Below are 12,148 nucleotides of genomic sequence, written 5' to 3'. Positions count from 1 at the left end.
TTAATATATAATTAGTATGTAAATGTATACATTCCCTACCTATTTCTTACAGATGCGTAACTCACCAAAAGTAATCTGTTAAAATCATAAAACCAACTTCATCATGTGGATATAAAAACTGGTGTAATTTGGGTGGGAAAAAATGTCCACTTGGAGGCCAATTCTGCCTCGCACAGCTCTGAAGCCCTGGTTTCAGATTCCCACTATTGGAAAGGGTCTCCTTGCTCTCTATCCACTGTAAGATAGATAACTTAAATCTTAGAAGGTACTAGACAGTGAGATGACCCCCGACATCTTTAACAAGAACAGAGCTAATGGAATAATAGCCATCAGGTTTGGGATTTTTATGAAAATGTTTAATTCAACTGCTTCTTTGGAATGTGTAGTTTCGAGCTTAAGTTACAGTTCATTCTAGGTGGTTTTTATGCTACTCAGAGAATACAAATTTCAAGTTAAGGCTTCGCTGTTCATTTTGAAACAATTTACAAGTGTCATACATATCATCATAGAAAATAAAAATTTCTGTAAAAAAAATTTGCACAAAATTTTATGAGGGTACAAAACATGAAGCAATAATATACCAGAAAAAACGAGACATCTTACTACGGAAAGTCTTATAGATTTCAATAAAGAAAAAATACGTTATTTTACACCTTTAAAAATTACGAAACAATCTAAAACAATATAAACTGAACATTTTGTAACACTGCCTTTACAAATTAATAACTTTATAAACATATAACTTTTAAATATATTTATCAGTGCAAGGTACTTTAAAATTTAAAGTTGCAGTATCATTTTTTCCTTGGCTGAGGACACTGGTCAAGTTTGTTGCCTTAGAAACAAAGTCTTACTTAATGCTTTTCCCCCCAGAATGATTATAACAAGTGAATTTGATGCCTCTGGGAATAAAAACATATCCTTTATTTTAGTGATCAATACTTCCCTGGAAAAAAAGACATTCTCAAATCTCACTAAACCAGCGTGAACAAAAACCATTTGTCCAGTAAGCAAATGTGATCTCTAAGAAATGTAACTGAGGGAGACCTGCAGCCACACTAGGAAGGGAAAGAGCTGGGAGTTCTTATGGACAGCCCATCAAGACAGAAATTCACCAGCCGGAAGCTGCTTTGGGTTAAGATATTACCTCTCTGTGCTGTCGAGGCCAATATCTTGCCAGTCCTAAGGTAGGCTTTTTTCTTTATGAGCCATTGGATGTTTCTAGAAGCATTCATTAAAATTTATTTTTCTCAGGGTTTCTGCTGAATGGATTGTTCTAAACATTTGTTTGGTTTTATGTACCCCTTGTGACTGGTCTTAAAATTGTTTTGCCTCAGGCATCATGATAATTGTTTATTTCTTAAATGAGCTATTCTTTTCATTATCCTCCTCTGACCTAATAACAAAACAAGAAGGTTTTTCAGGGCTCATTTTGCATATTTGGATGTAAAGTTTTCACATCCTTTTAGACTTGGGGATTTTATACAGTGCTTCCTGCGGGTCTCATCTGAAAGCCAGTTGGTACTCTTTTCTCTTTCAACTTATGATTTCCATTAGATGCAGACATTTATATCAGACATCAGTCTAATCAGAATGTATAAGCATGTGGCTTAAGGAAAAAAGATACTGTCACTTTAACCAGTTAACAAGAAACCCAAAGTTAGACTCTGGAGGACAAAGTTAGGAATTCCCCTTATTTAATTATCTTAAAACATAAAGTCTAGTAAAATTGTTTGCCATCGCCAGCAGGTTAAAGCTGCAAGGTTCATTCTGGACAGTGGCAAATGCTTCGCTTTCCAGAGGCAAAAAGGAGAGAAGAAGGAAAGAAAGAACTGAGAGTTTGTATCTGAAAATACATCCCATAGGAAAGAACGAGAGAGAACATTGCAGCTTTATACAAAGGGTCAAGAGACATTGACATTGAACTTCGGAAAAAATCAGAATGATTAAGCCACATTGCCAGGTCTTCAGAGCCCTTGCCTTCCCGGGGTTGGCATAGCACACTAAAATATACTTTCTTCTTAGTCAGTGGGCCACCAGGTCTGATTGAAGAGAAGGGTTTTCACCAGAAACAGAGTGGGTCATCCACGGGACACAAGGAACCAGTACACAAACAAAAAGGCACTTGAGAGGACGAAGACTAGCCAGTGCCGAAGACTTTTGTGGTGGTCATCAGCGGGACACCCGGGTGCTAGCAGTTTGGTGGCTGCAGGGTATGGTATCTCTGAATGGAGGTCACAAACACGAGATTCAGTACAACACTGGAAAACATCAAGAAAAATCTGTCGGTATTGCTTGGTAAACAGAGCTGACACGCTAGATGGGTACTGAGGCCACAGTACTTTGCAAACAAAATAGTCTAATTCTTTTTCTTTCTTTCTTTTTTCTTTTTCCTGTGCTCGCTGCACGTAGCGATGCAAAAGCGGACATTGGTGTCCCCTGAAATGTGGTTATGCTAATATGCTCTAGGCACTGGGCTATAGGTCACATGTCCATCGAAAGAGCCCACTGAACAACGCCTAGTGCCAGCATCTTGGATTTTGCAGTTTCCGAGAAGAATCCACCACAGGGTAAGGAGAAAGAGAGGAAAAAGGGGGCCAAGTAGGATGAACCATGAAGTCAGTCACACTTGGTCTCAACTGGCTTCTGATTACCCAAACGAAACCAAGAGAAGAAAGCAGGCTGTACATGATTCCTGTTGTTACCGCAGTCACCTGCTTGTGTCTGTAGGTGATGCTCATTGAAGCTCCTGAGAAAAGCCTGGCATGGCATCGCGGATGCCCTTCCGAGCTTACAGTGAAAGCGGAGTAACAGAGTCCCCGCCCTTCCCAGCTTACAGTGAAAGCAGAGTAACAGAGTCCCTGCGCCTCCACTGTTCTCCTGCCGCGCTCCTCCCTTGTTCCCTCCAGCTCCGTGCCTTCACGCCTCTGAGTAATTACTCTGTGGGTTCAGTTTATCTTTTTTCAACTTTACACCATCCACAAGTTCAAAGTTATAGTTCTCCAGGGCAGATAGGTTCCTTTCCGACATCCCATTGTGCCAACAGGCACAGTACAGCACAACTCCACAGACTGCACCCAGGAGCACCCCCAGGGCACTCATGGCTATGATGGTGATCAGGATGGGGTCCAGGGTCTTAAGCACATTGCCTGGCTTCCTGGAGATGTTCTTGTCGCCTTTCCCTTCTTCATATCCTGGGGTGCTCCCTAAGGAAGGAGACAAGAATGGCTCATGAACATTGAGAGGCTACATGTGAGTACACAGAAAATCAGGCAAAAAGGAAAGGGTCTAGGAGGCATTGTATATTTCAGTATCTGGGGACTGGAGGGGTGGGAGGTGAGTGTGCTGTAATTTAGAGATGGATTAGTCTAAATCACTTTAGACTGACAGATGTGTTTATAGTTCTTATCCAGCTAGTCATGATGAGACAAGGCCACAAAAGCCCAGGCTGTCAAACTTGCCACATAGCAGAGGATGACTTTGTGCTGCTGATCCTCACCACCCTGGTGTTGGGATTGTAGGCATGCACCATTGTGCCTAATACACATGTTGCTGTAGGTTAACCCCAAAGCTTAGTGCATGCTCGGCAAGCGTTGCACCAGCTGAGCTGCATCTTCAGCCTCAGATGTGCAGGCATAAAGTTTTGTCAAATCTCTGTCACACAGATATCTAGTGTGTTCGGTGGGTAGATTTAAGCATTCTGACATCTGCCTGAACCCCCAGGCAGTCTCAGTACAGTGCCTCTACGGGATGCTGCTCCTTAGTGTCCCCATGGGTTTATACACAGAAAACCATGAACATCCCTCAAACCCAAGTGCTAGTAATACTGAAAGGGAGACTTTTTTCTGAGTAAGTTAATGCCTACTCCTGTCATGCAGAAAGGGCTGTGGCGTGGACTGAGAAACAGTGTTTGTGTTGTGCCAAATAGAAGACATTTAATAATCAGTGTCTTCACTGCCCTGGTAGTGTTGCTGGAGACCGTCACGCTGCTCTGCAAAGGAGTCACTGGGGATGTGCTTGCCTTAGAGTGGAAACATGAGAAGTTATTAGCATGGGAGCTTTGAGCCTAATTACCTGGTACCAGGAGCAGGACTGAAATGCTAATGGGCAGCTTGTGTGGTGTTTACTTAATGGTGCTCTGATCAACTGAGATTCCAATCAGCAAAAACTAAAAATATGAGATGTGAGTCCCTAAACAGGGGAAAACAAGCCTTGGGGGCATATTAATATGCTCTCCCTTGATGAAAGGTTGTTTTGAAACAACTTCTAATAAAGTTTATAGCTGTGAGGACTTGGTAATGTGTTAATATTTGCAACAACACAGAACAGTGTTCATTATTTCTATCAGTTTATGACAGAGTAGGACCACGTTTCCAATGGCAAAAGATGGCAGTGGTATCTCACTGCTTGTGCAAGCTGTGAGTAAATCTGGCCAGGTTCAGAAGCTTCCAGGATCTATCTATCTACCTATGACACTATGTCTTACACCTGAGCCTTGAGAAGTGCTAACCCAAACCACACATTTCAGCGCTAATCAAACACACAAGGCTACCCGCCCCCTATTAGCTGTGCTACTGATGTTTCAGTCCTGCTATCTGTCAAATGGGAGTAAACTTGTCCCATGGAACCACTCTGAGGGTTTGAGATGACATAACTGTGTTACATGGAGTGTCAAGTAGTTCCTGTCCTATCCTCAATGTCACCACAGACTGTGGGGCCAGGGAAAGAAAACAGGACAAGATCCTCAGAGAAGTTAAGCTCTCTGCCCTCCTTGAGATTACACCTGGGAGGTAAACAGACACAAGAATCTGTTGGCTTCAAATGATTATATGTATAGTCTCTACAATTTTCAATGCTGTGATTGTGTTTCAGTGGTGAAGCTCAGTGACAGAGGAATGGGGTTTACTCACTCCTGGGAGTACAACCTCACAGTGTCATCCCTTAGGCAGCTAGGGACAGGCAATGATCTAATCCACACCCACTCGCCAAGCACAGGGACTCATTCTATCTGAACTGCCTGGATACATGAGTGTGTTAGGATTCCAGAGACATGTCTTTACAAACAGCTTAAAAAAAACCATAGGAGATTAAAAGAGGCTGATCAGTGAAATGGATTTACCTGTTTCATCTATTTTAATTTCTGTGTTCTTTTTATCTAGGTCTGTTGGTTCTGACAAGAAAAAAGAAAATGAAAAGAGATGTTTAAATAGGCAAAAAAACAGATATGACACACACAAACTGCACAGAAACCCTCCAATCTCTCTACTGGGCTTCCACAGTTCAGATAGGAAAATGTTTAGTTACATGGCTCAGAAATGCTATTAAGACACTGTAAAGGGCGGGGGAAAGGTTGTGGAATGTGTAAGACTGGTGAAAAATGAGAAGACAGTGAGAATGGGTCCATCACTATGAGGGTGTAGTGAGCTGATGGTTGCTTCCTACTGTTGGTCTGTGTTAAACTGGCTTTTGCTAAGGCACAATGACTCTTTGAGCTAGTAAACTTCTTCCTGTGATTTATCGAAAATAAATAAAATAAAATTCTATGGAGCCTCAGGATTGGAAACAGTCCTGAGTCCTGTATTCTTCAATTTAAAATCTTGTCTAGCACACAATAACGTTCGTAAACATGTACAAATGAATGGCTCATCTGTGGTTGGCATTAATAGCCCCCCCTGGCTAGGTTGCTCAATGAGATATATTTGGTAAAACAATTATATAATTACTCATATGTGCATGTAAAGGCCAGAAGTTAACACCAAGAGTCATTTTTCAATTTCTTTTCATCTAAATTTTTGAGGCAGGATCTTTCATTGAACCTAGAACTCAGTGAGATTGGCTGGCTCAGGTGCTCAGGGATCTACCTGTAACTTCCTCACAGTGCTGAGATAACATATGTGTGCTACTGTGTTTGGGTTCTAGGAATCCCGGTACCTAGTCTATCTCAGGTCTTCAGCTTGTCTCCCCAGCCCTTTCAGAGCACTCTTTACTGGTATATCTAAGTAGGAAAAAGTTCACAAGACCAATGTCCATATAATTTCCTGTATCACTTAGCACATTGCTTTGTATATAGTACATAGCCAGTTAGGACTTGCTGGCCTGAACTGAGTTTTTTTTTTATTGTTGTTGTTGTTGTTTTTATTTATGGAATTTGTTCTTCTATCCCTGAAACAACTCCTTTTTGGTTTCAGCACTTGGGAGAGGAACACAGTATTACACATACTGTGTTAACTATAGGGGATGCACACTTGAATTGCCAGATAGCCATAGAAATGAGTAATTTACAAAAATAATCTCAGATGAACTATTAAACTATACGAATTTGCAGAGCTGCTGGGTATGGTGGCATTGACAAGGTTTCTTTATGTAGAATGAAAAGCAGAGCATTGTTCACTGTTTTTGCTCCTTCGGTGTCTTCAATTGATGGTATCAAATTATTGCCCCTTTAAGGATTACATATATTCAATGTATTATAATAATAAAAGACTTGTAAGTTGTAGAAAAGACCAAAACCCATTGCAGCCAACTGGCCTCCTTTGTCTTCAATTTGCCCAGCAGGCTTATCCCATTCTGTTATAATTAACAGACTATTATGTAATGATATAGAACAAAAGTTTCAGTGTAGCAAATGGAGCCTAAGACTAATTACTGTGCTATTACATTGTCATTAGCGATGCTATTTGTAATTATGGATCAAGATCTGGGGAATATGAATTGGCTTTCTCTGTCCGACTTTCATCTGTGGATTGTAGAAGGGCCTGACAACCCTGTTAGGCAGATCTCTGAATGGCCATTACCTGCCAAGTCACGTCGGCTAGAGCAGAGCCAGAAGTGGCTACTTATTTATTATGCAATGATGAATGTTGGTATCTGTGACTCATTGACAATGTAATCTTAATTAAATTCTCTGTGATCAACATGTTCGAAGGCCCACTGTTTTGTTTCCATGCTCAGATACCAGAATAGTCCAGATGTCTGAGTGTTCTACTCTCCATCAAAACGTTACCATAGGCCAGATGTGACTTCTAAGCTACAGTCTTTGGATTCTGGAGGTGTCAATCAGACTTTCTAAGTAGCTAGGTAGACAGGAAGTAAGTGAAGAACTGACCTACGTTTAGACCCTTTTATCCTGCATGTGAATTCTGGTCTAAATGACAAGGCAAAGTCTACCATATGCTAAGGATCCTGCCAGGGCTAAGGACTTGGTTCACTTCCAGCTCAAACCCATCCTTACTTGCACAGTCCTCCTGAGGAATGTGGTTGTTAATACTGATATCATCCACAGCAATCCCACCGAGGTTTCCTTTTCCGATTTCACCTTCAAAAATAACCTGAAAAAAAAAAGAGATGGTTTTCATGATATACTAAAGTTCTGTCTTCAGCATCAATGTTCACAAACACTCTCTCGGTGGAAGCTTTAGCATACGTTCATGAGACTGCATGTGAGTTAAATTCATGAGGAGATTGCACAAAGGTTAGTTACCCATTCTTCTCTACCAGTGGCAGAGATGATCCCGACCTCTGCGGTTTTCATAAGATAAACTTTAAAAGGAAAGAAAATATTTGGGCAAAAGGGATGGTATCTGTGATATCTCTGAAACGAGTAAACGTGATTTTTCTTTTCTTTTCCCAGCTGTCATCTAAGAGACAGTAAGATGTCACTAACACAAACATCACAGAGGCAAGAGTTGAGGGTGGTGAATTTCACACAGTAACCCAGTGTCCCAAAGGCTCCAGCGCTCACTTTGTAGAAGGGTTCATACCTGATACAGTTTCAGAGATTTGTGCAGCAAGACACGCCCTTCCTTCCAGTGGTCTCCTTGGTGCCCGACCACCATCCAGACCAGTTGATCATATTCCTCTGGCTTCTGGTAGTGCAGTTTGACCCTCAGTGTACCCACATGAGAGCCGGACATGTGATACCAGAAGGTCATGCAGTGGGCAGAACTCTGGGAATAGACCACAGGGCTCACCAGGCGGGCTACTTTGCCTTTCTGATTTTCATCAGCTTGGGAATAGATGAAGTTGCCATCTCCTGCTGAGGCAAAACTCTGTGTCAGGGAGACCAGCCAAATCTACAGCTCTTTTTTTCTTTCTCCTCTCAAGTAGTACCCATAAAACACATTCTCCTGGGTTGGGTACCAAGGAACCAAGCAGTGGAGAGAGCAGATGCAATTACTGGGAGCCCCATAGGCACTGGTGGCCTTGCTCAAAGAGGCTTTAAAGAGACTCTGGGTACTGTTTACCTGTATCATGGCATCACAGGCTACAAATTTTATCTGTCTTCATACTATCAAACGTAGTGTCTAAGCAGTCTATTTACAGAGTTTGAAGAAAGTGTCTGACTTTAAAATGTTTTTGCATATCCATGTACACTCGGATAACCTGGACTAAGTGAGATGTTGAACACTTTCCTCTTGGAAGGAACCTGCTGACCTGCTGGCTGCTTGATGTGTTATTTTTGCTCTTGCACTTTTCCAATACACATATTTATTATGTATATATGTTTATATTCTTGTGTGTATGCATGTGTATGTGTGTGCGCACACATGTATGCACATGCTTGCTTCTATAGTCAAGTGCATGCATGTGTGTGGGAGCTCATACTATGCTTGTAGAAGATAGAGAACAACTTTGGGTATTTTTCAGGTGCTAGCCACTTTGTTTTTTGAGACAGGGTCTTAACAAGTTACAACTCCAAAAATAGGATAGGCTAGCTAGCCAGAAAACTTCAGGGATATACCTGTCCTTAGAGCTAGGAAAATAAGTGTAAGCCACCACACTGGCTTGTTTGCTTTTGAATTTTAAAAGATTGATTCTAGGGATTGAATTTATATACTTGTGTTTACAAAGCAAGCCCTCCCCAACCCCCCTACCCCATGACTGAGCTACCTCATCAATCCTTAGGCATCTTTAAAAATTGTTTTTATTTTCCCTTTAGTTCACATTAATGGTCTATGGATTTCTCGAGTGTGCCCAAGAGTTTGATTCTCATTTGTGAGCCTGCTTCTGTGTGCTGTGCTTCTGGCCTAAGGAGAAGCAAGTCTGCATTTCTGAGACTCATTTGCACATGATGTTTTGGCAATGGTGACATTTGTGGCGCCATAAGGACTTGCTGTTGGCTTTGCTTTAATCACCCCCAGTGGGAACGACTGTTCTTGCTTCCACCTGGTCTAAACACACAGCCTGTGGGCCACCCTTTGCTCTATGAATAGGAATCACAAACTCCCACATCTCACATGATGTAACTGGAAATGTAATGTGATACTCAGGTCTCAGAGGGCAGTAGGGTGCTTCCTTTGCTGGCCCACAGGCTTGTAAACCTATGAGGTACCTTTTCACTGTGCATGTGTGGGCATGTTCTCGCGCTTTATTTCAGTAGTGTCTATATGTTCTAGTAGGCAGCTCTCTTCCTTTGCGAGGCAATCAATCTAAGCTCTCATAGATGCTCTTATTAAGTCAGTGAGTGGATCCATAAATTTCCCTAACCGTTTGAGTAATCTCTCTCCCTCCCTCTCCCTCTCCCTCTCCCTCTCCCTCTCTCTCTCTCTCTCCCTCTCCCTCTCCCTCTCCCTCTCTCTCTCTCTCTCTCTCTCTCTCTCTCTCTCTCTCTCTCTCTCTCTCTCTCTGTGTGTGTGTGTGTGTGTGTGTAATGGTCAGAAATTTATAGTGGGCATTCCTTATCACTTCTCCACTTTGTTTTAAGACAGGGTCTCTCAGTGAACTTTGAGTCTCTGATATGGTTAGATTAGCTGACCATCAGCCCCAAAGACCCTCTAGTTGCCCCAACAGCAGGATTATAAGTACATAAGGCCATGTCTGGCTTTTATGTGGGTGCTAGAGACCTGAACTCAGGTTCTTGTGTTTGCATGAGAGCCACTTTACTATAGAACTGCCTCCCAAGTCCTCACTGGGTTCACTTTTACCCTTATAGCATGCCTCTGCCCCTGGATACCCTTCTAGCCATAGTGTGATGGTTTCCACTTACAACTAGACATCAGGCCCTCCTCCTAATCCTCCTTCAGCATCCATGGACATTATGAAAAATAAAAAGTCTATGTTCAAGCCCTTTGGACAAGTGCAATGTACCCTCTGTGTTGGTAATTCCAAACTTTTGGATTCAACCAACTTCAGATAAAAAAAAATACAAATTATGTCCATACTGAACAAGTATCATTTTCCCCCTAAACAATGCACTGTAAAAACTATATAACATTTGTGTTATATTAGGTACTATAATTAAAATAGAAATCTTTTTACCTAGAGGTAAATGTAGGTAGAGTTTATGCAAATGTGCTATTTAATGTGAGATACATATGGAGGCCAAGTGTACCTATATTTCCTGAACACAGCAGCTGCGGGGTAAAGACCTGCTTAAACATTTGTTCAGTGAACGAAGGAAAGAAGCTGGTACCATTTATAAAGAGGTACACAGATCTACTCCTCTAGTTAAGAGCACAAAACCCAGTGAGGTTCCTTTACATTCAAAATTAGGAATTCTTAAGTAATAATAATTTAAAAATGCTCCAACATCCAATTTATAAAGTTCATCATTATCATTGATTTTGAGAAGGGATTTCACTATGCAGCCTTGGCTAGCCTTGAACTTGTGGTCCTCATGCTGAGGGCTGGGATTCTAGTGAGCACCACAGTGCCTAGCTCCCAAATATTATTAAAAGCACAGGGATGGAGTTGCAGCTCAGTTTGTGCAATGCTTGCCTAGCAAACATGAAAGTCCTGGGTTCATTCTCTAGCATCATTTAAATCTGGGTATGGTGGCTCATGCCTATAACCCTAGCAATCCAAGGTGGAGGCAGGAGTATTAGAAGTTCGAGGTTCTCATCAGCTACAAGGGAGAACTTAGGGCCGGCTCTTGTATGAGTGAGTTCTAGCCTTTAAAAAAACAAAAACAAAAACAAAACCGGGGTTGGGGATTTAGCTCAGTGGTAGAGCGCTTGCCTAGCAAGCATAAGGCCCTGGGTTCGGTCCCCAGCTCCGGGAAAAAAAAAAAAAAAGAAAAAAAAGAAAAAAAAAAAACCCTGAATAACTAGTGAGTGCCTACATTCATGAGAGTTAAGCAGGCAGGGGATGGGTCTTTCCATCTAGACTGTTCCTTGTTAACAGCTCAATGCCAGGCATGCCTCCTTGTCTCAGATGATCCCATTTCTCTCTTGCAGTGAGAGGCTCTTTCTAGTTGAGGGTTGGAGGGAGGGAGGGAGGGAGAGCGAGAGCACGAGCTAGCTAGCTGCCACTCAGCAACTGGGAGAACAAAGGAGCCACATAGTCCAAAGGAATCAGACTTCTCTACCATGAATCAAAGAAGCACACTCCTCTCCCAATTTCCCAGCGCAGAAAGTGCTGGTGTTTCCCCTCTCAGACACTTTATCAGACTCTGGGTCGGGAACTGTGTCTTCATTTTCTCAATTAGCACTCCGCTTCTGTGAGCCTTTTAGCTTTTGTTTCTGGCTAACATAGCTTTTCACCCTCTTTGAATGTCAGGTCCTACTGAGCCATTTCACTTCACTTTGCATCCATTTTTCTACCATTACTGCCTTCATCTCGGCTAATTGCATTTAGTTAATATGATGCCATTTATGTGTACAGTGCCATTTACAGTCAAAGTATTTTAAGTTTTCTAAAACCGCTTGTCTTAAGATTCAATGGAAAGTGTCTCGGAATTGAAGGAGTCCAATTTTATCCAATTTCCTTGTCACTCTCATTAGGAAAGGAGGTGGCCGTGGCAGAGAGAGGCCTCTTCAGCATACCCTGTGCTTATATTCACCGTGCAAAAGTGAACAGCAGAATGGCTAAGGGGTGGAACACCTCCTACCCATCTGGAAGCCCACAAGCCAGTCACCCCCTGGGCTGGCATGTGAGAATCCAGGGATTCTTCAGTATCCCAAATACTCAACTTATGGGCCTTTTGACAGACCTCTGTTGAATACAATTCAGGAGTGTGGTGGTAGTGGTATGTGTGTGTGTATGTGTGTTTGTGTGTGTAGCAAGTGAGTCTGTGTAAGAACTCCATGCAGGGTAAAGAAACCAGGATCAGGGTGGTAAGGAACACACTGAATTAGCTGTCTGCACTCATTCCTGTCCCAGTAGTTCCTTGTAGGAGGAAAGTATGGGTAGAGAGCTGGGAAAATAGGCT

The 12,148-nt window shown here is 42.1% G+C and overlaps 1 protein-coding gene across 6 annotated transcripts in view; it reads right to left on the bottom strand.

Moving 5' to 3' along the window:
* Window positions 1–334: 334 nt before the first annotated feature.
* Nrp1 (neuropilin 1) overlaps window positions 335–12,148 on the bottom strand; it is a 155,153-nt gene continuing 143,339 nt past the window's right edge. For 3 of the 6 annotated variants that reach the window (NM_001433977.1, NM_001433976.1, XM_087593870.1), the window contains 4 exons: window positions 7,761–8,032; window positions 7,232–7,328; window positions 5,120–5,170; window positions 335–3,206 (listed from right to left, as the gene is read on the bottom strand). In NM_001433977.1, the coding sequence (NP_001420906.1) occupies window positions 2,920–3,206; window positions 5,120–5,170; window positions 7,232–7,328; window positions 7,761–8,032 (707 nt within the window). In that variant the 3' untranslated portion in view covers window positions 335–2,919. The remainder of the gene's footprint in view (window positions 3,207–5,119; window positions 5,171–7,231; window positions 7,329–7,760; window positions 8,033–12,148) is intronic. The other 3 variants (NM_001433975.1, NM_001433974.1, NM_145098.2) reach the window with 2 other exon arrangements.

This window comes from Rattus norvegicus, chromosome 19 (genome assembly GCF_021556685.1).
Source record: "Rattus norvegicus strain SHRSP/BbbUtx chromosome 19, alternate assembly SHRSP_T2T, whole genome shotgun sequence".
Taxonomy (NCBI): domain Eukaryota; kingdom Metazoa; phylum Chordata; class Mammalia; order Rodentia; family Muridae; genus Rattus; species Rattus norvegicus.
The sequence above is the reverse complement of the archived record's forward strand: the minus strand, read 5'-3'. Positions and strand labels throughout refer to the sequence as shown.